Consider the following 26,955-nt stretch of genomic DNA (forward strand, 5'->3'; position numbering starts at 1 on the left):
GCGAGACTCCATCTCAAAATAAATAAATAAATAAAAAACAAGAGCAAACATTCATTTACAGGGCTAGCAATGGCAATTAGGGAATTTAACAAGCCCCTGCCCCCCAGGCCAAGGACTCTCTTATCTGCTCCTCTTCCTCAAGGCCCCCACTCATAGGGTGAGCTTTAGGCAAGAAGGTTCTGGAGGACAGGTGTGGAATTGGAGTGTCTGGCCCAGCAGGCTTGGGTGCTGGCTCCCCAGATGCCAGTCTGCCATGTACTACCTCTCTCCAGGGTTCCTTCTCCCTCTCCCCCATTTTCTGCTCCCCATTTGGCTCAAAGGTGAACAGGGAAATGCTTATATCTCTTTAAGAATCTTTGTAAATTTCTGTGGGAATTAATTTTGCCCCTTATCTCAACTCTTTGGACAATGAATAATGTTCACACGATGATTTATCTTTTGCCCTGATTTTTCTCACCCTAATCCCACCTTCCCATCAGAAATGGAAGCTCCTTGGAAGCAGGTACCAAACATCACCTTCTTGCATTCTGTTTTGTTTTTGTTTTTCTGATTCTTTAAAATTCCCCACATGGTTTTCTCATCCATTCTATTCAGTAACATTTGCAAATGTTGCCTTTTGTTTAACAATGGCTAACATCATTTGAGTATTTACTAAATGTTAAGCACTTTACATGAATTTCTTTGATTAAAAAAAAAATTAAGGTTTTAAAATTAGAGACAGGGGTTGGGTGGGGTGAGGGCGGACCCCTGTGTTGCCCAGCCTAGTCTCCAACTCCTGACCTCAAGGAATCCTTCTTCCCCCGTCCTCAGGAAGTGGTGGAATTACAGGAATTAGCCATCCCAGCTGCCCAGATTCCCTCATTTAATCCTTACAAGCAAGTTATGAGGTAAATATTATTACTTGGATCATTTTACACATCATAAAACCGAGCCTCAAATAGGTTAAATAAACTTATCCAAGGAAACACATCTAGTCAGGGGCATTAAGGAATTAAATCAGGAAAGTCCTAATCTAGAGTTTATAACCTTTGTACAATATTGCATTCCTAGGATGTTTTGCTACCACGTGTCTACTGTTTTAAATCTCCAGTGAGTTTATGCTTGGTCTAGGAAAGAAAGGGAGGCCCTGCCAAACAATTCCTGTGCTGCTTCTCTCAGCAGTAACCGTCTCACAGCGGCTAATCAAGAGCTAGAATCGATCCATAGATAGGTATCAGGCTGGAGGGTTGTAATCTGGTCCGAAAGCTGGTCCCTCTAGCGTTCATAATCTCAGCGTTCAACATGGGCGTGCCTCTCAGTTTTCCCGTTACACTCCTTTCAGGGCTGGTGCTTTTTGGCAGTAATCCAAGCACTTTGGGAGGCAGAGGCAAAAGGATCATTTGAAGCCAGGAGTTCATGACTAGCCTGGGAAACAAAGTGAGACCCTCCCTCTGTCTGTATAATTTTTTTTTTTTAATTAGCCGAGCGTGCGCCTGTAGTGTCTGTTACTCTATAGACTGAGGCAGGAGTATCGCTTGAACACGGGAAACTGAGGTTGCAGTGAGCTGTGATCGCACCACTGCACCCCAGCCTGGGCGACAGAGTGAGACCCGAGGCGATGACAAGGGGGCTGTGCTCCATTGTGAAATCCCGTTGTCCCAGGGGCAGAAGGGGTCCCACTTCACATAGGGATAAACTATGCTCAAGGGCGCAGAACTAGTTCGTCCCGTTCCAGCGTCACTGGGTTTATCCCATTAAGAATACTAATTTGCTTCCTCCTCAAAGCGATAAACACAAAACCAGCCACCGACTGCGAGACACCGAGCTTGTTGAGGTCTGAGGCCGCAGAGAACCCCAAAGCCCAGAATTAGCTGGCGGGAGGGGAAAGTAGGTCCTCCCGCTCTCAATCCCGCCCGGAGGTCCCCGACCCTCCGCGGCCAGCCCTGAGGCTATGTCTCCGCCCCTCAAAGGCGGCAGCCAATCGGAGAGCCGCGTTTTCGCCGCGCGCCGGCCCGCGCGCCGCTCCTCCTTCCTGCGGCGGCGCCGGGCCGGCAGTGACGTGCCCCGCCCCGCAGCCGCGATATTCAAACTCCCGGAAGCGGCATCCGCACCTGATGGTGTGACTCGGCAGACGCGAGCGCCGTGCTTCGCTTCAGGTGCTGGCTGGCCCCTGAGAGGCAACCGCGGAGGCTGGCGAGGGGCGGCCAGGACACGCAGCCCCGGGGCCGGCGCGGGCCGGACCGCTAGGAAGGGCGGGTCAGTGAGCAGATCGCGTCCGCGGGATTCAATCTCTGCCCGCCCTGATTATCACTCTTTTCCCTGGCGCTCACTTCGTGTCTGGCACCCGGCTGGGCGCCTCAAAACCGTAGTCTCTTCGATCGCTTCTTTGGACTAGGCGGTGGGTATCATCTCCTTACAGACAGGGGCAGAGAGGCCAAGTGACTTGCTCAGGGTCTTTCGTTAGGAAGCCTTTTTTTCCGATTGGCAAGCGCTTTCGTTTTCTGTTCCTCAAACATCTTTATTTTAGAGGTGAGAAAATTGGTGCCTCTTTTTGCAGTTTCTCTTTTCCTGTCTGTCTCCCCAAGTGAGATTTTATGTGAAAAATGTTATAGATTGGCGTCCCCTTGTAGAAGATGCGGTTGTAATAGATGCCTTGTACCATTTACTGGATGGAAGCGCTTGGTCACCTCCTGTCCGCATGGACATTGATTGGTTCAGCCAGTCAACCAATCATTTCTGAGCGCTTGCTGTTAGGCCCCCTCAAAAAAAAGTGCACTTCTTGAAACAATAGTTGAACAACTGAAAAAAAAAAAAAAAAAAAAGGTTACCGGGGAGTGGAATTGGGTACCAGATTGTGTATAAGCGTTGGGGGGCAGCTGTATCATTTATTAGAGTTCACAGAGGCCATATCTATGACCTTAGCAAATCTATGACCTTGTCAGTCAGGTTTGAACTGTGGGAACCTTGTGGATGACTGGAATAGAAAATACAGGAGGATGAGCGCAGTGGCTCACACCTGTAATCCCAGCACTTCGTAAAGCTGAGGCGGGCAGATCACTTGAGGTCAGGAGTTCGAGACCAGCCTGACCAAAATAGTGAAACCCTGTCTCTACTAAAAATACAAAAAATTAGCCGGGCGTGTTGGTGAGCGCCTGTAATCCCAGCTACTCGGAAGGCTGAGGCTGGAGAATAGCGTGAACCCGGGAGGCGGAAGTTGCAGTGAGTGGAGATCCAGCCCCGAAGACAGTGCAAGACTAAAAAGAAAATACAGGGAAAGGGGGTTGGTGAGACTAGGTGGTGAAGGAGATCCAAACCGTATGGGCCAGAGACTAGAAACCGGTAGTCATTCACTGCCAGAGTTTCTGTCCAAAGGTTAGGAAGCGGAAGTTTGGGGTTCTTTCAAGTTCTGCAGCTCTGTATTTCCATCATTCTATGTCTCAATGACTTGGTAGCAAAGTAGTTTTCTGCCCTACGACGCACAATATCAAGTCAACAGGGTGTTATCAACAGAAGCACATAGGAGAGAACTTCCTGTGGCAATAGGTGACTGAGAGACGCCAAAATCTTGCATTTCTTCAACTGATGGACGAGCTACCTTAATCTTTCACCTTATAATGGCAAAAATCCAGTACTAACCTTTTGATAGATGATTTGTTCTACTCAGTCTCTACAGTTCTGATATGTTTAGACATTCTGATTTCAACCAAGACGATCTTAAAAGTCACTTCAATACCATTCTAAGGAGGTCTCTTATTTTTACTGATATCATTTATCACTGTACTTCTGTGTAATATTACAGTTTGAGAATTCATGAATCCTTGTTTGTGTCCTTGTTATAGCCTGTCTTTAGGGCCCATGACATCAGGGAACATGTCTTTTTTTTTTTTTAAACCAGTTTACACCCCGCATGTATCAAGGTACCTGGTAAATTGTAGGCGCTATAGTAATTTTTGAATGAATTAATGGTCTCATACTCCTTTATATTCTTTAATCACACTGCCATTATTTTATCTTGGGATGCATGAAGTGGAAAAATGTTTTTTAACCTCCCTAATTAAAAGTTACTTTTATATACTATTTGTATTCACTATATTTTTCCCTGCTAAAGTTTATATTATATACTTGTTTCTAAACTGTCATCTAGTACTGTTAGCACATGCTATGTTTCTCCTTACTTAATTTGGACCCTTATTCTTAATTCCTTTCACCTGAATCCCCTGAATATTGTGCCTCTTTTCCTGTAAATGTCTCATTTTCAGTTCTCCTCACATTTTCCCACTGTGCTCTCTCAAGTGACTATTAAGATAGATCTGAGCTAGGCCATCTTCTAAAAACAGAGGACATATGTCAAGTAATGACATTTCAATGCCTGTATACTCAGAATTACATTATTTACCAGCAGCTTTTTATTTTGGGCCAAGATCTGTCCTTGATTGTGACCTACTTCTGTCAGGCTTCATTTAATGGTTGGGGACTCCTTCATTGCTTTTTAAACAAAACTTTTCCACTGAAGAATAACACATACAGAACACTGCACAAAACATAAATGTACAAGTTGACATATTTTAGAAGGTGAGTACTCCCATTTATCAACCACTGAGATTAAAAAAAAGAGTCACAATACCCAAGAAGCCTCCATCCTTCTCCATACTCCACTGGTTTGGATATATCATTTCTATTTAGAGCAGATAGGTTATTAGACCTGTTTCAAACTTGAGATTTAAATTTTTAAACTCAGAATTATAAAATACAGTTGATTTTTATTTTTACAGACCATTTCAGAGATGTCTTCCAGAAGTACCAAATATTTAATTAAAAGTAAGTGGGGATCGAAGCCTAGTAATTCCAAATCTGAAACTGCATTAGGAAAATTTAAGGGAGAAATTGCAGACTTAAAGACGTCGGTGGATGAAATCACAAGTGGGAAAGGAAAGCTGACTGAGAAAGAGAGACACAGACTTTTGGAGGTAAATGGTCTTCTGGTCCTTTAAATTGTAAGCTCTCCAAGAAAGCGATGCATTAAGATTTCCTGATGCTACCTTCTTCCTCTTGCCGTGTTCTGTCTTGTCCAGTTCATTAGTTTTGGAAAGCTGACCTTGGGTTTAGAATCTTAAATTCCTACTTTGACTTTGCCAAGTCTTAGATGTACTTTAGTCATTAACTAACTTCTTACCTTTTAAATGTGTGTTTTGAGGTTACCAGGTACTAAGTTTGTTTTGGAAATGAAGACATTGCAACTAAGAGTTTTGCACCTTTTTAACACAATAGTATGGTCTGTTTTTCAGTTATTTAAAACAAAGTAATAACTTAATTTATCATTCTTCCTATAGCTTCTTGGTAATTTAGCTTAACAACATGAATATTCTTGAAAACTTTTGTTATGTTGTATTTAAGATTGTAAAACATTCTGGCTTACTATTTTTACTATTTTAAAATTGATGGCATAACTTAGAAGCATTTGATTTTCCATATTTTTTTTTTTGTTTGTTTGAGACTGGGACTTATTCTGCTGCCTAGGCTGGAGTGCAATGGCTTGATCATAGCTCACTGCAGCCTCAAACTCTGGGCCTCAAGTGATCCTCCTGCCTGGATATCCCAAAGTGCTGGGATTACAGGTGTAAACCACTATGCCTGGCCATTCCATGCTTTTTTGGAGTACTATATTACTCGTTGATGTACTTTAAGGATACTATGCTAGGCTTATATCTCTTTTTTTCTGTGGAGAGGAGAAAATATTTACCCAATAATTATATAATCTGGTTTTCCTGTTAGTTTACTAAATGTAAAGAATCAAATCTGTCCATTTCAGAGACTTCCTTGTTTAAAACATATTTTATCATGCATATTGGCTGCTTTCCAAGTAATTCTGGTTTTCAGGCTTTTGGAGGAAAAATTATTAGATGTATTGGTATTTATAGTCTATTCAACTATATTTCAGATTCCTTAAATTATAATTTGTTATGGCATAGACAGTAAAGAAGTTAGGCACTTATTAGAACTAGAGAGACTTAAAAATGTAACTATAAATGTAATCACAAATTTGAATTTAATTATTTTGCAGAAGTTTATATTTAGAAAATAAATGGTTAAGGCCAGGCACAGTGGCTCACACCTGTGATCCCAGCACTTTGGGAGGCCAAGGTGGGTGGATCACCTGAGGTCAGGACTTCAAGACCAGCCTGGCCAACATGGTGAAACACTGCCTCTATTAAAAATACAAAAATTAGCTGGGTGTGGTGGTGTGCACCTGTAATCCCAACTACTCAGGAGGCTGAGGCAGGAGAATCGCTTTAAACTAGTAGGTGGAGATTGCAGTGAGCTGAGATTGTGCCACTGCACTCCAGCATAGGTGACAAATTGAGACTCTGTCTCAAAAAAATAAAATAAAATACATGGATAAACAGTGTACCATTTGATTTCTTTAAATTCTCTAAACAGGTACATAATAAAACTGATTTAGTTTTTGTAACAACATACATGGAAGTAAATGCTTTTCAAGCATTGAGAGAAGAGTCATCACCAATCCATAGACATGAAGGTTGTTTTGCAATCTGGCAAAGGAATCTTAACTCTTCCCTGAGAGATAGCTTTCCATTTCATTCCCATGTTTTGAGAAGCACTGGGTACTTTGTTCCTTTATAATCAATTGAAATTAAATTTCCTATAACTTCTACCCATTCGTTCTAATTGTGCGTATTAAGGTTACACAGAACAAGTCTTATTTTTCCTTTGCAAACTGACAATTTATTAGCTATGTAAGGAAATCTTGCTTCCTCTTAACTTTTCTTCAGACCAAGCTCATATTATTCAGCTTTTCTGGCTTCTTATCATCTTCAACAGTTTTTAGTTTATCCATATTTCTCCTGAATTATGCACTTAGAATTGAACACAGTGTCCTAAATATGTTCTGGCAAACACAGATCGAAATGATAGTGCTACATGTACTTAGCTGGTTACTGTACTCCATGAAAGCCTAAAATTGTATGGCTCTGTATCTATATCATAACACTGATTTGAGTTAAACTTGTGGCCAACTAAAATCCTCTCCTCATTTTCAAATGAATAACCATCCACATAAACTTAAAATTCCCCCATTTTATATTTGAACAACTACTGCTTTTTTTCTTCCTAAATGCACGTTTTAACTTCATGCTGTTTTGACTGTTAGCCTATAAAGTAATTTTAATAATTATTTCTATCGTTTTTCTATTTGACTTTTTTCTTTATGTCAGCAGCAGTTTAAAAAGCATTACTTATATATATCTTGTAAATCTTTGAGATGTTGAGCACTCCTTTAAAGATCACCTTCTAGGGAACGATCCAAGATGGCCAATCGCTAACATCTCGGGATTGTAGCTCTCAGTGAGGGCACGGAGAACTAGAGGACGCCACACTTTCAGACAAATTCTGGTCACTCACGGAGCAGAAGATCCCCAGTGGAGGAGTCACACGGGTCGCCAGCGCGACTCTTGTGGCCGGCACAGCGGTTTCGCCAGCACCTCAGCGTGGCAGCTCTCGGAGCAGAGTAAACAGGGCTGGCTCCCCTTCTGACCGAGGTTTGGAGGAGCCACACGGGTCCCCAGCACGGCTCCTGAGGCTGGCGCAGGGGCTGTGTCGGCACCTCGGCGCAGCAGCTCTCGGCGCAGAGTAAACGAGACTGGTTCCCCTTCTGACCGAGGTTTGGGGCCCCAGGAAGGCAGAGTCGCCTATTACGGACACAAGAAAGAAGCCAGACAGGAGAATCCTGGGAAGAAAAGCACCATCAGTCTTAACGCCGCTGTTCTGGCCCTGGGAACTAACAACTTGGACGTCCACTCAAGAGACCTAATCTGAAAGTTGGTAATTTCAAAACAGGAGGATAAAGTTACAATGATGGGAAGAAACCAGCGTAAAAAGGCTGAGAACACTCAAAATCAAAACGCCTCTCCCTCTAAAGATGATCACAGTTCCACATCAACAATGGAACAAGGCTTGATGGAGAACGAGTGCATCCCAATAACAGAATCACGCTTCAGGGAATGGATAATAAGAAACTTCTGTGAGTTAAAAGAACATGTTGTAGCCCAACGTAAAGAAACTAAGAACTTTGAAAAAAGGTTTGATGAAATCCTATTGAGAATAGACAACTTAGAGAGGAGTATGAGTGAATGAATGGAACTGAAGAATACCATACATGAACTCCGAGAAGTATGCACAGGTTTAAACACTCGAATTGTTCAAGCAGAAGAAAGGATATCAGAGGTCAAAGTCCAACTTAATGAAATAAAACAAGAAGACAAGATTAGAGAAAAAAGGAATGAGCAAAGTCTCCAAGAAATGTGGGACTATGTGAAAAGACCAAATTTACGTTTGATAGGTGTACCTGAATGCGACGGAGAGAATGAATCCAAGCTGGAAAATACCCTTCAGGATATTATTCAGGAAAATTTTCCTAAACTAGCAAAGCAGGTCAATATTCAACCCCAGGTAATACAGAGAACACCACAAAGATATTCCTCAAGAAGAGCAACCCCAAGGCACATAATCGTTAGATTCACCAGGGTTGAAACGAAGGAGAAGATACTAAGGGCAGCCAGAGAGAAAGGTCAGGTTACTCACAAAGGCAAGCCTATCAGACTTACAGCAGATCTCTCAGCAGAAACTCTACAAGCCAGAGGAGAGTGGGGGCCAATATTCAACATCCTCAAAGAACAGAACCTTCAGCCCAGAATTTCATATCCAGCCAAACTAAGCTTCACAACTGAAGGAAAAATAAAATCTTTTATGAACAAGCAAGTACTCAGAGATTTTATTACCACCAGGCCTGCTTTACAAGAGCTTCTGAAAGAAGCATTACACACAGAAAGAAACAACCAGTAGTAGCCTTTCTAAAAATATACCAAAAAGTAAAGAGCACCAACATAAAGAAGAATTTATATCAACGAATGGATAAAACAGCCACTTAACATCAAATGGCAGTAACCCTAAATTTAAATCGACTAAATCCCCCAATCAAAAGACACAACCAAAACCCAACGGCATGTTACATCCAGACCTGTTTCACATGCAAGGATACACAAAGACTCAAAACAAAGGGATGGAGAAAGATTTACCAACCAAATGGAGAGCAAAAATAAATAAATAAAAAGCAGGAGTTGCAATTCTCGTATCGGATAAAATAGATTTTAAAGCAACAAAGATATAGTGGTAAAAGGATCAGTGCAACAACAAGAGCTAATGTTCCTAACACCCAGATACATAGAGACTTAGATTCAATGAGACAGAAAATTAATAAGGATATCAAGGACTCGAACTCAGATCCGGAACAAATAAACTTAATAAATATTTATAGAGCTCCCCACTTCAAATACACAAAATATACATTCTTGTCAATACCACATCACACGTACTCATAGTTTAAATGAAACATTGATTGGCCATTATTAATACCCATTTTTTTTTCAGAATAAAGCAATATTTCCGTTCACCCTCCCTCTTTCTCTTCCTCTTTCTTCCTCTCCTTCACTCATTTTTTTCTTCCTTCTCTCAAAAAAAAGAAAAAAAAGATCACCTTCTAGATTCAATATCGAATAATTTATCAACACTAAGCAGGTTAATGAATACATCCCTCTCCTGCTGAAATATCCTGTAACTTTTAAGTTCCACTGATTCAAGTTCATCAATGAGCATGTATATCTTGTGTGACCCACTTTTAGCTTTTAGTTTTTACAAGATCCAGTATTACGGAAGAATGATTACTAAATACTCATGGGAGAGCTAGCTCTTTAGCTTTCTCTCACCACCCTTGATAGAGGTGGTTTCTCCTTCATGTCTGTGCCCATTTTTTAATCTATCTTAACTACAGCACTTACAACATTGCATTAAGATATTGGCTTAATTCTTTGTGAGCTATCCGAACATAAAACCTTGGCTTCCTCATGTTTTTTGGTCCTGGTATTTAGCATAATGCTGACTTGATATATAATAACTGCTTATTGAAGTATATATTATTTAGCTAGATGTTTGACCTGGCTTTGTTCTAAGATTCTTCTTAGTTTATATCTAGAAAATTCAAGTCCTTGAAGCTGAGAAGGAGAAGAATGCTTATCAACTCACAGAGAAGGACAAAGAAATACAGCTACTCAGAAGCCAGCTGAAGGCCAGATATAGTACCACTGCATTGCTTGAACAGCTGGAAGAGAAAAGGAAGGAAGGTGAAAGGAGGGAGCAGCTGTTGAAAGCCTTATCTGAAGAGAAAGATGTATTGAAACAACAGTTGTCTGCTGCAGTCTCACGAATTGCTGAACTTGAAAGCAAAACCAGTACACTTCATTTATCACAGGTGCTAATCATTTCTTCAAACCAAGGTTTTTTTTTTCTTTCTGATACAGTTTGTAATTCTTAGGAAGAATGAGTTTGTTAAGACATGCTTGCCAAATGATGAGACAAATGATGAGTATAGTATACTGACAGGTCACTTAACATTTTTTAATAGCCCAGTCCCTTCTCCATAAGCAAAAATAGTTATTATGGTATCCTCCACTCCCTGTACCATTGATTTGCCTGGAGGCAAAATCTGTGTACTTATGATTACCAAGATTTTGTTGAGCTCTTATTTCTATAGTTTATATCATGACAACAGTAGCCTTCATTTTTTGGTTATTTTTCATATTTGAAACATACAATTATAATATCAAATATACTGCACTTGTAGTTTCTCCCTCTGAGAGGCACTAGTGTCATAGAAAGAACAAGGATATGGAAGTAGATAGATAGGAGTTCAGATCTTGGTTTTGTACATGTTAGCTCTGTGACTCTGAACAAATTTGTTAGCCTTTATAGCCTTAGAGACAATACTAGACTTCTCCAGACCCCTGTCCTAAACCTTGGTTTCTTTCTTTCTTTCTTTTTTTTTTAAACATATAAGTTGGGATGCTGAGGCAGGAGAATTGCTTGAACTGGGAGGTAGAGGTTGCAGTGAGCCAAGCTGCACTCCAGCCTGGTGCCTGGCAACAGAGAGAGACTCTGTCTCCAAAAGTATATATATATATATATATATATAAATATATAAAATATATAAAACAGATGTGTGTGTGTGTGTATATATATATATATATATATATATATTCGCTAAACCTTAGTTTCCACATCAGTAAAATCAGGATAGGAATACTGATAATGTGATAATGTATGTAAATTGCCTCCCATAGTGCCTAGTATATAGTAGGTGCTCAGTAAATGGTTACTTATTGATCAGATCTTTGATTCTTTTGGAGATTTGAACACTTGAATACTACTAACATTAATATCATCTATAGGCCAGGCATGGTGACTCATGCCTATAATCCTAGCACTTTGGGAGGCCGAGGTGGGCAGATCACCTGAGGTCAGGAGTTTGAGACTAGCCTGGCCAACATAGTGAAACCCCATCTCTACTAAAAATATAAAAATTAGCTGGGTGTGGTGACATGCACACCCTGTAATCCCAGCTACTCGGGTGACTGAGGCACAAGAATCGTTTGAAACTGAGAGGTAGAGGTTGCAGTGAGCCAAGATTGTGCCACTGCACTCCAGCCTCAGTGACAGAGTAAGCCTCTGTCTCAAAAAAAAAACATCTATAGAAGAAAATCTATAGCTTTCAAATATATCTCAATGCTGTTAAGGATCTTTCTCTGTACTTTATTTCCCCTTTAGGGGAGATGGTGATCAGACCTATACATTTATGTGTACTTTCATAGCTAGGCATTTGAGTGTTTCTGCAGTTCAAAAAAGTGGAGTTTTTCTAAAGAATTTCCACAGAGCTGAAACTCATAAAACATAACAGTCAGATTCAAAGTAGTTGAATAAAATTTTTCTTTGAAGTTCAAGAGTTAGTTTCTCTACTTTGGGAATATGAAATACAAAGTTGGTAGAAATTCTAATTTCTAAAATTTTTATTTTTATTATTTTTGAGATGGTGTCTCATTTTGCCTCCCAAGCTGGAGTACAGTGGCGTGATATCAGCTCACTGCAACCTCCGCTTCCTGAGTTCAAGCAATTCTGCTGCCTCAGCCTCCCAAGTATCTGGAATTACAGGCACTTGCCGCCATGCCCAGCTGATTTTTGTATTATTAGTAGAGATGGGCTTTCACCATGTTGGTGAGGCTGGTTGGTGATCCTGACCTCAGGTGATCCACCTGCCTCGGCCTCCCAAAGTGCTGGGATTACAGGTGTGAGCCACTGCGCCTGACCTAATTAATACTATTAGTAATACAAAATAGGATTCTAGAAAAAAATTTTTACCTTTTGTTTGACAATTTAATGTCTTCTAGATGTCATTTAAATAGCCCAGTTGTTTTGTGTTTGCCTTTTTTTGGTAAAAATCACTGGGCTGTTCATATGCACTGAGGGCTGTTCTGGTAATCCTGGGGTCCAGAGGACCACAGAGTCAGATTAGATAGAAAATCTCAGGGTTTAGGGGATCTTAATTTTGACAATGGTTATCTCTGGAAACTCTCACCTGGCTTGATGGTTTACCACCATCTCCTAGATCTGGATTTTTTTGTGTTTTTTTGAGGCAGAGCCTCACTCTATTGCCCATGCTGAAGGGCAGTGGCATGATCTCAGCTCACTGCAACCTCTGCCTCCCAGGTTCAAGCGATTCTCCTGCCTCAGCCTCCCAAATAGCTGGGATTACAGGCACATGCCACCACACTCAGTTAATTTTTCTTCTTGTATTTTTAGTAGAGATGGGGTTTCGCCATGTTGGCCAGGCTGGTCTTGAACTCCTGACCTCAAGTGATCCGCCCACCTCAGCCTCCCAAAGTGCTGGGATTCTAGATGTGAACCACAGTGCCTGGCCTGGATCTGGATTCTGGGATGTCCCTGCGAGGTATACTGTATTATTATGGAACTGAATATAATGAGGCAACTTCTGTTGTGGAATGTCTGATGTTAACTAATGTTGGATCATTTACAGACTGTGCCTGCAAACGGCTTCAACTCATCAATATGTAATATTCATGAAATGGAAATACAGCTGAAAGATGTAAGTTGATTGCCTTTTAAGTTATGGGTAAAGAGGGCTAATTCATTTATTCTTAAGTTTTATAGAAATTGACATTAGTGCTGCGACAGAAAAACTGAATGGTTTGTGAGCTTCATTTAAGTCTGTTTCCAGACATTCAAGAATAATTTCCTAAGCGTGGTCTCTCCTTTTTTTGCTCTGAGACGGAGTCTCACTCTGTCGGCCCAGGCTGGAGTGCAGTGGCAGTCTCGACTCATTGCAACCTCTGCCTCCTGGGTTCAAGCAATTCTGCTGCCTCAGCCTCCTAAGTAGCTGGGATTACAGGCACAAGCCACCACACCTGCTAAGTTTTTGTATTTTTAGTAGAGATGGGGTTTCACCATGTTGGCCAGGCTGGTCTTAAACTCCTGACCTCACGTGATCCATCCACCTCGGTCTCCCGTGAGCCACCATGCCCAACAGCCATGGTCTCTAGGGTAGACAGCCCTTAGAAATCATCACTGCTACCAAATACCTCAGTAGCATCCCTTCTCAGATCATCTAAGTCTAATTTGCCTAATTTGCCCAACCATTTTATTGTTTTTTGTTTTCTCATTTTTTTTTTTTTTGAGACAGAGTCTTGCTCTGTTGCCCAAGCTGTAATGGACTGGTGTGATCTCCGCTCACTGCAAACTTCACCTCCCAGGTTCAAGTGATTCTCTTACCTCAGCCTCTCAAATAGCTGGGATTACAGGTGCCTGCCATCACACCCAGCTAATTTTTATTTTTAGTAGAGATGGGCTTTTGCCATGTTGGCCAGGCTGGTTTTGAACTCCCGACCTCTCAAGTGATCTGCCTGCCTCAGCCTCCCAAAGTGTTGGGATTACAGACATGAGCCACTGTGTCTGGCCTCCATTTTATTATTTTAATGTAAGTTAATTTATAGTATCTTCTCTTTTGGCTTATCCATGCAAGATGCTCTCTTTAGTGTGAATCTTTCTCTTGAAACCAGGGTTTGTTTTCATAGGTTGAAAAGGAAACTACAATTAAAACTTCTTTCTCTAGAATTTGCTATGAGGTTATTTTAGTTATATAGTAAAGCTGTATTATTTCAAACTTCTATCATAAGTAGATTGGTGGGTTTTGTTGGGAATGGAATAAATTGAGGACACAGGACTGCTATTTACAGTGTTTTTTTTTTCCAAGTTTTAGAGATATGAAATATAAAGTTTCTGACTTAAGTATTTGGTCAGTAGGTTGGTATTTTGGTTCCAGAAATATTACTGGCATGTCTCTCCTGATCTAAGCATGTTCTTAAGATTTCTGTTTTACTTCATCTATCAAGTATACTTTGAAGTTTTTTTGATCTTCAGAAGAAGAATTTAACTCTCCTGGGTGTCTAGCCAAGTGCTACATACTCTTATCAGAGTAATTTACCTAGAGGTAACTGAAATGAAGAGGAAATATTTTGTGTCTTATTACACTGAGGTTTGTTATGCAGGTCCTCTGTATATATCCATACCTATGCATTAGATGTGTGTATCTAGAAATAACTTACCTTACACACGCCTGCATTCCTCTTTATTTACTCCACCTTTACCACAAAGCCTTTCCAGTTACTCCTTGAATAAACTACCTTTTCTCTTTCTGTTCCCTCTGCCTGGGACACTCTTCCCCAGATATCTTCATGCTTTCCTCCCTACCTCATTCAGATTTTTATTTAAATGCCACTTTCTTGGGGGAGTGGGGGAGAGGGCAGAATGGGGACTCCTTGACTACTTTGTCTAAAATTATAGACAATTTCTGTTCCTTTCTCCTGTTTTACCCCCTCCTCATCACATATATGTGAAAGTGGCATTTAAATGAAAACCTGCATCGCCATCATGTGGCCTTTTAGATTATTACTCCTTGAGTCTTCAACTAACATGTATTTTTGTTTCTCATACTTAAGTGGTGTTTGGTTCCTTTAAAAGAAAAATAAAATAAAATAAAATTGGTCTGGCGCAGTGGCTCATGCCTATAATCTCAGCACTTCGGGAGGCTGAGAAGAGTAGATCACCTGAGGTCAGGAGTTCGAGACCATCTGGGCCAACATGGTGAAACCTCATCTCTACTAAAAATACAAAAAAAAAATTAGCCAGGCATGGTGGTGCATGCCTGTAATCCCAGCTACGCGGGAGGCTGAGGCAGGATAATTGCTGGAACCTGGGAGGTGGAGGTTGCAGTGAGCTGAGATTGCGCCATTGCACTCCAGACTGGGTGACAGAGTGGGACTCCATCTCAAAAAAAAAAAATTTGGCCAGGTTCGGTAGCTCACGCCTATAATCCCAGCACTTTGGGAGGCCGATGTGGGCGGATCACCTGAGGTCAGGAGTTCGACACCAGCCTGACTAACAGTGTGAAACCCCATCTCTACTGAAAATACAAAATTAGCCTGACGTGGTGGTGCATGCCTGTAATCCCAGCTACTTGGGTTGCTGAGGCAGGAGAATTGCTTGAACCTGGAAGGTGGAAGTTGCAGTGAACTGAGATTGCACCATTTCACTCCAGCCTGGGCAACAAGAGCGAAACTCTGTCTCAAAAAAAGAAAAAAAAATGTCATGACCATTCAGTGTTGGCTGATGTCTGAGTAAGAACCTCACTGGGGATGGCAGTGGAGCTGGATAACAGAGTGACTATTGCAGCCTGTTTTAAGATAGGCCATGAATCCTAGCAATCTTCTCAACTGTACTAAGTTCACTGATTATTTTTCGCAACTTTTATTATGAAAAATGTCAAACATACAGAAAAGTTGAAAGCAAGTACATTGAGCAATCATATATCTACCACTAAGGTTCAACAATAAGACAAGACTCTTTAAATAAAAAGTCAAATTACTACAGTGAAAATAGCCACCCACAGAGCTTTACATTATTGAAGATATAATATAGAATGGATATACAATAACTCCCCACTTGACAAATGGACTCTTAAGCCATACAAAGAGGACTACTGTTCCCTAATGGATGAGGAGAGAAAAGTGTCTAGTAAAGTGGCTGAAGGCTCCTGGTCTAAGTCTTTGATTTCAGAGACTGCTTCTGTCTTCCTAATTCATTTGCTAATTCTACAGCAAATTAACAGACACTGAAAATCCTTTAAGTGCCATACCTGGAAGCTTTGATCAAGAGTTTGTAGGGTACTAGTAGAAAGTGCCTAGCAAAGCTTAGAGAAACTCTCTAGACTTTAGTAAGCGTTACCACATATCTTTCTGGGTATGGGACTCAATGTCTTTAAAGGATGGAAATTTGTTTTTTGTTTTTTGTTTTTTTGAGATGGAGCCTTGCTCTGTTGCCCAGGCTGGAGTGCAGAGTGCAATGGTGTGATTTTTGCTCACTGCAACCTCTGCCTTTCCAGTTCAGGCAATTCTTTTGCCTCAGCCTCCCAAGTAGCTGGGATTACAGGAGCATGCCACCAAGCCCAGCTAATTTTTGTATTTTGAATAGAGATGGGGTTTCACCATGTTGGCCAGGCTGGTCTTGAACCTCTGACCTACTGATCCGCCCACCTCGGCCTCCCAAAGTGCTGGGATTACAGGCATAAGCCAGCGCACCTGCCAAAGGATAGAAATTCTTACCAGAAAGCAGATGCCCTGATAGACACCCAAAACTTCAAGTTCTTTATGTACTCTTCATTGTGGAACTAGAGGTCTGGAAAGAGTGGCTGCTATAAAAGGAAACACTATGTTATATTTTCAGATTGAAATTAAACAATTTTATCTATGCAAAATAGATCATTTTAAGAGCTACAGTGTTGTTCTCCAAATAGTAATCAGAAATCTATATTCCATTCTTGAAAAAATGAGCTTGTTTGCTGATACTGTTACAGGTTTTTCACAGTTCAGATTACTATGAGCTCTGGATTTATAGCGGGTCCTCTGGTGTGAAAAGGTTACAATCCCTGCCACACAAAACCTCTGTCTTCACATGACTTCATTCTCTGTGTTTATCTGTGTGTCTGTTCCTTCTGATAGGGATGCTAGTCATTGGATTTAGGGCTCACCCTACTCCAGTGTGGCCTCATTTTAACTAATTGCATCTGTAAAGACCCCATTTTTTTTTTTTAAATGAGACAGAGTCTCACTCTATTGCCTATGCTAAAGTGCAGTGGCACAATCTTGGCTCACTGCAACCTCTGCCTCCTGATTTCAAGTGATCCTCCTACCTCAGCCTTCCAAGTAGTTGGGACTACAGGTGCATGCCACCACACCTGGCTAATTTTTGTATTTTTAGTAGAGACAAGGTTTCACCATTTTAGCCAGGCGGATCCTGGCCTCAAGTGATCTGCCCACCTCGGCCTCCCAAAGTGCTGGGTTTACACTTTGGGAGTGCCCAGCCCAAAAACCCCATATCTGAATAAGGTAATATTCTGAGGTTTCAAGTGGATGTGAATTTTGGGGGACATTATTCAACTTAGACCCTAAGTATGAAACCCTTATACAAACAGATGAATTACCCCAGCTTGGAGTTTTTAATTGGGTTATAAAAGATCATATAAGGGATGAAAGTTGGTGGTAAAGAGAGAAGGTAGCTGTTTAAGTTCGATCCCTTAAAGAAGACACTGAGATGATGTTAGGAGTGCAAATGGTTAGCCAGGCTGGTCTTGAACTCCTGACCTCAGGTGATCTACCTGCCTCAGCATCTCAGAGTGCTGGGATTACAGGTTTGAGCCACTGTGCCCAGCCAACTGAACAGAGCTCTTGAAGGGGGGTTCGGAGCAGTTCATCTCATGTGTGTTACAAAAGGTGTTTTAGTTTATAGAGAATGACATGTACATGTACACAAAGCAAGTTGTGTACTGGAAAAAGCAAACAAATGAACATAATCCCACATAAACTATGACGGTGTCATGTTATATATTCTGAAGGCATGTAACATAGAATGGTTGCCCAGAATTAATCTATGAGCCATAGAGTTTTTGTTGGGAAAGAATACATCACTTGGACTCCCTTGCCCATTTTAAGATTTTGTTTTTTTATTTTACTGTTCATTTTCTTTCATCTTTCCCATTAAGGCTCTGGAGAAAAATCAGCAGTGGCTTGTGTATGATCAGCAGCGAGAAGTCTATGTAAGAGGACTTTCAGCAAAGATCTTAGAGTTGGAAAAGAAAGCGGAAACAGCTGCTCATTCACTCCCACAGCCAACAAAAAAGCCTGAATCAGAAGGTGCTGACTGGTATAAAAATGTTCTTTTGGGATAGGCCTGACATTTTCCGAAAGGAGTGATTCATCACATTTAGATTTTTATAGATATGTGTTAGAAAGTAAAATAAGAGCAAGTCTTGTAGCCCTGAAGTAAGAAATACCATTTTTGCAAGTTTTATTTCCTAATGTTTTCAGATCAAAAGAAAGCAGACACAGGCTAACAGGCGATGTTTAGTGGTTCTGAAGCCACATTCAGTTTTCTCTACCCATGAATGCCCTTCCCCTTCTTCAAAGTCCTTCTCCAGCTTCTGCCTCCCCGAGAGTTGGCCTTGTCACCAATTCTCTTTTCACTTTGCTTCCCTTCAGCACGTATTCATATCAACCCCAGGAGAAAGAATGCCTTTTATAGATGATCCTTAAATCATGTGAACTTCAGTAGAGAATTGAGATGAACTTTCTTATTCACGATGCTCTCTTTCTGCCCAGTGCTTTGCAGTCTCCCTTACATAGATCTCAGTGGAGTTTCACAGCAGCCCTAGGAGGCGGGCAGGAAAGGTCAATATTCTCATCTTACAGATGAAGAAATAGGTTTAGCAATTCTAGATGACATGCTCAGGAAAAAAATAAAGAGAGAAACTCCATGCAAAGCTCTCCTTAAAAACCCTTGAATTTTATAGAGAAGCCTAAAGAAAAGAGAACAAAACTCATAAGACTGGAGAATCATATTTGAATATTTAAAACAAAGCTAATGCTAAAAAGAAACCGTAAATGTCTCTGGAGGCACTTCAAAGCTGTCAGCCCTAATGGCACAAAGTTACTTCTATAAACTATGTGTTTACATAAAAGCAGGATTTTAATTACAGGCTAAGTCTAATTTCTTTTCTTGTGTGATACAGTTCTCTCTCTCTCTTTGTGGGCCTATATTTTACTAAAGTAATATAAGCATTTGTTAGAATAATAGTTAATAGTCTTGCCCTATCTTTCCCATCCCAATCCCCGTTTTTTTTGTCTCATCAGGGCAGCTGCTCTTAATATTTTTATTTTTAATTTTGATAATTATCCCCATATATAAATAATGAGCTTGTATTCCTATTTGTTGATTGAACTTCTTTTGACTTTTACTCCATACAGAATAGATGTTACTGTTTTTAGTTCTTCTGTGAGTTTTATAACTTCAAATAATATGCCTGCTGCATTTTCATCAAGTATCAACCATAGTCCCTATCTCTCAACTCCTCATGTTGTAAAATGAGGAAGTAGTGTGGTTCCTTTAGATGTTTGATGTTTCACTTTTCAGGAATATTATTTATTTTATAAAATGAGTTATGCAATAATGTTGTTTGTCGTAGATTATCTTCAAGGAGAGAAGCAAAAACGTTACAATGATCTCTTGGCGAGTGCAAAAAAAGATCTTGAGGTGGAACGACAAACCGTAACTCAGCTGAATTTTGAACTGAGTGAATTTCGAAGAAAATACAAAGAAACCCAAAAAGAAGTTCAAGATTTAAATCAGCTGTTATATTCACAAAGAAAGGCAGATGTGCAACACCTGGAAGATGATAGGCATAAAACAGAGAAGATACAAAGACTCAAGGAAGAGAGTGAAATTGCTCGGCGAAAACTTGAAGAAGAAAAGAAGAGATCCGAAGAGCTCTTATCCCAGGTAGGCTTGACCAGATCCATAATTCAGAGTGTTCACTGAACACTGACTAGGTGTTGGGGACTATTTCACCACTAGAGAACTAACGAGGGACAAAACAAGTTCTGCCCCTTCATGGGAGTTTACATTCCAGAAGAGAAACAGACCATAAACAATAAGCAAGCAAGGAAACAAAAGAAAGTGCAACAGCGTGACATGACAGAGGGAAACTGGGTGCCACTGGAGGCCTCTCTGTGGAGGTGGCATTTGGACAAAGACCTGATGGTGAGAAGGACCCAGTGAGGTGGGCGACTTTTCCTCACAGTGAAGGAAATTGTACATTCAAAGGTTCTGAGTGAGGAGGAGGTCAGTATATGTGAGAAGCCAAAAGAAGATGTGAAGTAACGAGAGGAATCAAGGCTGAGGCATCAATGCGCCACTGCACTCCAGCCTGGGCGACAGAGAGAGACTCTGTCTCAAAAAAAAAGTTGCAATTGCTAAGTTAGAATTATTGGAATTGAATAGTACTTGGATGGAACTCTTCTTTTTTTCTTTATTTTGGGGACAGAGTCTCCTCTGTCATGCAGTGGCACAATCTCAGCTCACTGCAACCTCTGCCTCCCGGGTTCAAGCGATTCTCCTATCTCAGCCTCCCAAGTAGTTGGGACTACAGGCGCCTGCCACCACACCCAGTTAATCTTTGTATTTTTAATAGAGATGGGGTTTCACTGTGTTGGCCAGGCTGGTCTTGAACTCCTGACTTTAAGTGATCCACCTGCCTCAGCCTGGGATTACAGGTACAAGCCAGCATGCCCAGCCTGCCATCTTAGTCTTTACCACTCTCACTTCTGTCTACATGACAGTGATACTGGGAAGAGATTAAGCACACTGATTAAATTTTGCTCCAACTCTGTGGCTGAGGGCACAGCACTGCCTCCTGTGTTAACCTACTCAGAAGTGTCATAACCTCCAGGAAAGGGGACATGGCCACTGCAAAGTTCAATGCTGTTTATCAGTGTTCAGTCTCTGTGCCTTGGGGAACTCTCAGCAAGGGTGGTATACTGCTTAGCTGCCGGCATAGATAACCATCAGATGGCCAGCTGGAATGATTCACCCCCGACCAGCAGGTGTTGTCCTGGCTAGAGATGTGAGACTTGCAGTGTGAGCTTTTCGTGCATGCCAGGTCAAGCTGGGAAAGGTTGGATGTGACAACACTGGTTCTCTTTACATCCTACAGGTCCAGTTTCTTTACACGTCTCTGCTAAAGCAGCAAGAAGAACAAGCAAGGGTAGCTCTGTTGGAACAACAGGTACTCATTGGGGTTGCGTCTAAATTCAATCCTGCCTGTTAGAAAATGCTGTTTTTTCTCATTTTGTGCTGTTCTATGGAGAACCGTTTGAAAGTTATGAAAAGTATCTTTAAAAGACTTCAGTGAAAGTCTTTTTTCTTCAATGAAAAAAAGATATTTCAAGAGACTCTGCTAGCCACTTACTCCCGTTACTGTCCTTAGGCTAAACAGAGTCTTGAGGTGCGACAGCAGTTTTCTTGACAGGTAGATGTTGGCCTTGGCAAATTTTGCTCTTCCTCAGTGGCTGTAGTTTCTAGCCTAACAATATATCCTAACTGGGGTTATGTTATAACTTCAGGCAGAACTCAGAGACACCATTTAGTCTCAGAATGTATTATAAATGGTATAAAGCAGAGAATATTACCATATTCCAAACCAGGTAATAGCTACCTCTTTCCCTTCTCCTTCTCCCCCGCCAAAAAAGGGGAATAGGGAGGAGTAATTCTAATCAACAGCTTCTTAAGGTGCTCTGCACTCACCTACACCTCAGCATTGACTTTGCTCCTGGGATAAACCAAATCCTCAGCCATAAGCTGCTTCATTTATCAACGTTTCTTGGTATTCCAATGAATTCTTGCTATTTGGTACAATGAATCTTTTCTTTTGTTATTAAAAAAATGTGATCATCCAGTCAAAAGAACTAGACAGTATATATCAGCTGTAATTGTCTTGTCCTGGGCCTTTTCCAGATGCAGGCATGTACTTTAGACTTCGAAAATGAAAAACTTGACCGTCAACATATGCAGCATCAATTGCATATCATTCTTAAGGAGCTCCGAAAAGCAAAAAATCAAATAACACAGTTGGAATCCTTGGTGAGTTTGGAATGATTAAACTAAAATTTATCTTCCTCTTTCTGCCATCTTCCCATTTACGTACCAAATCAGTTCCTAACTTAGGAGGATACAGCTTAAAGAACAGCTAGCTGTATCTCTAATCAGTAGGCAGAGCCCCTGCCTCATTTGAAGTAACTGCCCTTTGAGCATCAATTCAGAGGACCAGAGAGAGGGACATGATCACATCTGGAATCATTCCCCCAACCTACCCCAGCTGCTGTGATTCTAGAGGCACTAAATAGTGCCTGAGCTGGGGGCGAATGGGTAGAATAGAGGGTAGTTACAGACTCCTGAACTAAAATTGTATTTATCTATTAAAAAAGAAAGAACGAAAGAAAAATGCAGTTTTTAGGAATAATGGACTATTACTGTTAATATGCTTTTTAGATGTATTATGAGGTTTGTGTGACTCATTCTGAAAACATAATCTTTTAAAACATAAACCTTTTAAATAATGTTATTTCTCTGATGAAATGGTTTTTCACTTGCGTATTTTCACCTTACTAATAAGCTTTCGGACCATACTTGTTGGGGGTCTGCATTTGTATACATGCCTGTCCCACTAGTACATATTTTAAATTTCATTCTAGTACTGTACAGTACTGGTTAAATGTTACATATATGATTTCTCAGTTTTCAAAGAAGGGACAAAATGGTAAAAATAAAAATCATTTGTAATATTTATGAATAAAAATAAGAAAATATATTTTTGGCTCTGTTCTTAAGTATTTTACCCATTTCTAATACTTGAAATTAAAATTTATAATTCATTTTTGTTACTGACCATTCAAAGCATAGGGATCAGAGGATATGCAAAAGAATTTGTAATTTTCCTATGCTTTGTTCTTGCTGTCCACCCTCTTTACTGTGCTGTAAAATATTGTTTCAACTACTCCAAGTTCTTAGAAAAAAAAACATGAAAAAGGAAAATCTCAAAGGTATTATACAATGTCTTAGTCATTTCTGTGTATAAGCTGTTTGAGCTGCTAAAGTTCTTTGCTGCCTTTAATTTCCATGTAGTACTTTATTGCTGAGGTTCCATCTGATTTACAAAACTAGCAAATTTAGTCAGCTTTGCATATAGGCTTACCTAATATTTGGCTTTGTGTCCTAATAAAACACATTCATCTACACACCCAACTCCAATACTTCTGGGTAATTCCAGTAATTACAGTAGTTATCTGGAGAAATTCACAACCACCTCATATAATGCCCCTATAATACTGATGAGCAGAAATTCAAAAGAAAATCTGTCTACAGCTAGAGTACCTATGGAACAGTTAACATTACTAAACAAGCTGGGTGCAGTGGCTTATGCCTTTAATCCCAGCACTGAGGGAGGCTGAGGTGGGCAGATCACTTGAGCTTAGGAGTTTGAGGCCAACCTGGGCAACATAGAATTGTTTTTTGTAGAATTTTCTATTTCTACAAAAAAATAGAAAAAGTTAGCTGGGAGTAGTGACATGTGCCTGTAGTCCCAGCTGCATAGGAGGCTGAGGTGGGAGAATTGCTTGAGCCCTGGAGGTTGAGGCTGCAGTGAGCTGTGTTTGTGCCACTGCACTCCAGCCTGGGTGACAGAGCAAGACTGTCTCGAAAAACAAAAAAGTTGAACAATGGGCCTTATTTACAAATTCTATTATTTGAAACTTATTTTTCAGAAACAGCTGCATGAGTTTGCCATCACAGAGCCATTAGTCACTTTCCAAGGAGAGACTGAAAACAGAGAGAAAGTTGCCTCCCCAAAAAGTCCCACTGCTGCCCTCAATGAAAGCCTGGTGGAATGTCCCAAGTGCAGTGTACAGTATCCAGCCACCGAACATCGTGATCTGCTTGTTCATGTCGAATACTGTTCAAAGTAGCAGAATAAGTATTTGTTTTTGTATCAAAAGAATCAATACTGTATTTTCCCTTAGTTTGTGGGCATTTTGAATTACATATTTCACATTTTGCATATAACTGCCTATCTACCTTTGACAATGGCATGTGAGTGAATCATGGTATCTTTTAGGCTGCTGTGCATTTTTCTTGGCAGTGATAACTCCCTGACATGATTCATCATCAGGCTGCAATGACAGAATGTGGGGAACAGTGTCTACTGAGACTACTAACATTTTGCACTGTTTACGCGGTGAGGAAAAGATAGTTCAGGTTATTTTTAATGGGTTAATGCACCAGCAAGCAAATATTCTATGTCTTGGGGGTTTAAAAAAATCAAAGATAATTAACCAAGGATCTTGTTTAACTGTGTTAGCATTTTTTTATCCAAGCACTTAGAAAACCTACAATCCCAATTTTGATGTCCATCATTAAAGGACTATAATTAAAGATACTATTTCCTTTTTTTTTTTTCTTATTGTAGAGCGGTTATTAGAAAAGTTGGGAATTTTCTTGATCTTTATTGCTGCTTATCACTGAAACTAAACCCAGCCATGTTCCCCAGCTGTGTTCTCTGCACAAAACAGGATCTGTTTGAGGCATAGTATTTTCTCTTATATTATCTGGCTCTAACTGTAACTTGAATTACATTAGCACATGCTGGTTAGCTAAAATTGTTAAAATAAATTTTAATAAACCCATCTAGCCCTCTCATTTGATTTACAGTATTTTATTTATTTTCAGCATTCTTAAAGCTTGGCAATGTAATTATCAGATCTTTGTTTATCTGAATAGATATTTCATACATGCTTTGTGTAAACCAAAAATTTTTTAATCTCTTCAGGTTTCCTAACATGCTTACCACTGGGCTACTGTAAATGAGAAAATGAATAAAATTATTTAATGTTTTAATATGTCTAGTGTATTTATGTATATATAGATATGCCTATAGATATAGATAGTTATGTATATATAGACTATCGGGTTACATAGTAACACACAGTGTAAGATGACAAGACAGTTAGGGATATGTTAGAACCAAAAACTATGTGAAGGAGTTAGAAGGAGCAGATGCTTTCAGGCATCTTTCTTGAATAGATAACAACTCTTTATCAATAAATATGAATTTGAGTTGTTACAGAGGCAAAACAATAAGCATGCCAAGTTATATAGTTTTTTTAAACCATAGAAATTATACAGATCTGTTTATGGAAATAAAATTTTACCATTACTATTAATCCTGTGCTCACAAGATTTTCAACTACAGTTGAACAAAAGATAGGGAAATATTTGGCCACATAGTTCTTATTCTGATCCACAATGTTATGGCAAAGACCATAATATGAAATCATAAATACATGCCATAAGGAAGTTGCTCCCCTTAGGACTTTAAAGCAAGTCTGTTTTACCTTTAGTTTATAGATGTGGAAAATGTCTTGGTCATCGGTTAGTAGTGGAGTCAAGTAGAACCCAGGCTTTGGTCCATGCCTGTATGGAACAAGAGATAGAGTCTCATGGGATAACAGGCTAGGACACAAACCGTAATAGAAACGTCAGCCTCACAACCTCTGAGGTTTGGTTCCCAGCGAAACGGTGATCTGGAGTTTGTTTCAAGACGCCGTTTTACTTTCTGTGTTCACTAGAGGGCTGTAGTTAACTTTCCCTGCCCACTTCAGCCACCATCTGGGCAGCAATATCAAAAATATACTTTGGAAGCATTGGGCAGGTCTCTTGTGGAGCTCTCCTTCTGTAGAGGAGAATTTAGATATTTCCAATTAGCAGATGATTTGAGAGCAGGAAGGATTCTACTTTCCTGGATCATGTTACTGAAGCAAAGATAATAAAGGCATCTCTAAGACCTGAAGATCTTCAAGGTTCTCACAATTAAGATTGGTTTTTTTCCCCCTTCACTGTCCACCTTTTTTCTTGGCAGATAATCACCTACTCTTAGGGCATGTTTTGTTGTGGGGGACTATAAACTGTACCAGAAACCATGCTAGATACTTAATCTACTTAAACATTAACTCTTCCTTGCAGCTCTGTACATCAGCACCATTTTTCAGATAAGAAAACAAAGGCTTGCAGAGATTAAATATTTTGCCCAAGGTCACCACTAATAAGTAGTAAAGAAAGGATATAAGCTCAGTTTGTCCCAGAGTTCATCTTCCTCCATTGTGCAGTTACATTTCCAACCAACACATGCTGGGGCTGCCATGCCAGGATTATTCCACTCTGTTGCTTTTTATTAAAAAATTATTTTACATATAGTAAAATGTTCAGATCAATGAGTTTTGGCAAATATATATGTATATATCCTTGTAATCATCACCCAAATAAAGTTATAGACTATTTCTACCACCATTTCTGAAAGTTTCTTTAATTACTTCTAGTCCAGAATCCCCTCCTCCCAGAGGCAGTCTAATTTATTTTTATTTTTATTTATTTATTTATTTTTAGAGACAGGCTCCCCTCGGTCACCCAGGCTACAGTACGATAGCTCACTGCAGTCTTAAACTACTGGGCTCAAGTGATCCTCATGCCTCAGCCTCCCAAGTACCTGGGACTGCAGGCACATGCCACTGCACCTTGCTAATATTTTTAATTTTCTGTAGAGACATAGTCTCATTGTGTTGCCCAGTCTGGTCTCAAACGCCCGGGCAAATTCAATTCTCCTGCTTTGGCCTCCCAAATTGTTGGGATTACAGCTGAGAGTCACGGCACCTGGCCCTACTCATCTTAACACATACTAAATTAAGTAATAACTACACTAATTAACTAAATCATTAAATACCACAATAAATTAACAAAATTAAAGCCATGCCCAGTGCCTGCCTGCCTTTGGTTGCTCTCCATTGCCATCAACAGTTGTTTTTTATATTTTGTCCAGAGTTGATAGTTGTTATTGAACAGTGGGTTAGTCTGATAAAAGCTACCCTGTAATTACCAGAACCAGAACTGTCTACTGGTTTTGTTTTTGTTTTTCTTTTCTTTTTTTTGTAAGAAATCTGTTGTAGTTGAGCCAGAATTTATGCCAGGAGCCACACTGTGTGGGTGCATGTCCAGCCTCCACAAACACAAGCTGGTGATTCCTTGGTTACTTTAATATCAGCAAATGTAACTCTCGTCCTTGGATAG

General features: G+C 40.2%; 1 protein-coding gene across 3 annotated transcripts; it reads left to right on the forward strand.

Moving 5' to 3' along the window:
• Positions 1–2,092: 2,092 nt before the first annotated feature.
• CEP55 (centrosomal protein 55) lies at positions 2,093–24,732 on the forward strand. 3 transcript variants are annotated; one of them, XM_035268492.3, is made up of 9 exons: positions 2,093–2,377; positions 4,752–4,946; positions 10,025–10,300; positions 12,917–12,985; positions 17,993–18,143; positions 19,472–19,785; positions 20,999–21,070; positions 21,799–21,924; positions 23,604–24,732. In XM_035268492.3, the coding sequence occupies exons 2-9, from the start codon at positions 4,764–4,766 to the stop codon at positions 23,802–23,804; spliced, it is 1,392 nt and encodes a 463-aa protein (XP_035124383.1). In that variant the 5' UTR covers positions 2,093–2,377; positions 4,752–4,763; the 3' UTR covers positions 23,805–24,732. The 3 variants fall into 3 exon arrangements, with proteins under 3 accessions (XP_035124383.1, XP_035124384.1, XP_078202189.1); XM_035268493.3 differs by having other exon boundaries at positions 2,093–2,235; XM_078346063.1 differs by lacking the exon at positions 2,093–2,377 and having other exon boundaries at positions 4,810–4,946; positions 10,014–10,300.
• Positions 24,733–26,955: the final 2,223 nt, after the last annotated feature.

The sequence above is a fragment of the Callithrix jacchus genome, chromosome 12 (genome assembly GCF_049354715.1).
Source record: "Callithrix jacchus isolate 240 chromosome 12, calJac240_pri, whole genome shotgun sequence".
In the NCBI taxonomy this organism is placed as follows: domain Eukaryota; kingdom Metazoa; phylum Chordata; class Mammalia; order Primates; family Cebidae; genus Callithrix; species Callithrix jacchus.

What these genes read in the sequence shown, in the direction of transcription:
- CEP55 (XM_035268492.3), top strand. Translation starts at nt 4,764, where the DNA reads ATGTCTTCCAGAAGTACCAAATATTTAATTAAAAGTAAGTGGGGATCG. An exon ending in GTACACTTCATTTATCACAG is followed by an intron (nt 10,301 to 12,916) that starts GTGCTAATCATT and finishes GATCATTTACAG; the next exon opens with ACTGTGCCTGCAAACGGCTT. An exon ending in CCGAAGAGCTCTTATCCCAG is followed by an intron (nt 19,786 to 20,998) that starts GTAGGCTTGACC and finishes TACATCCTACAG; the next exon opens with GTCCAGTTTCTTTACACGTC.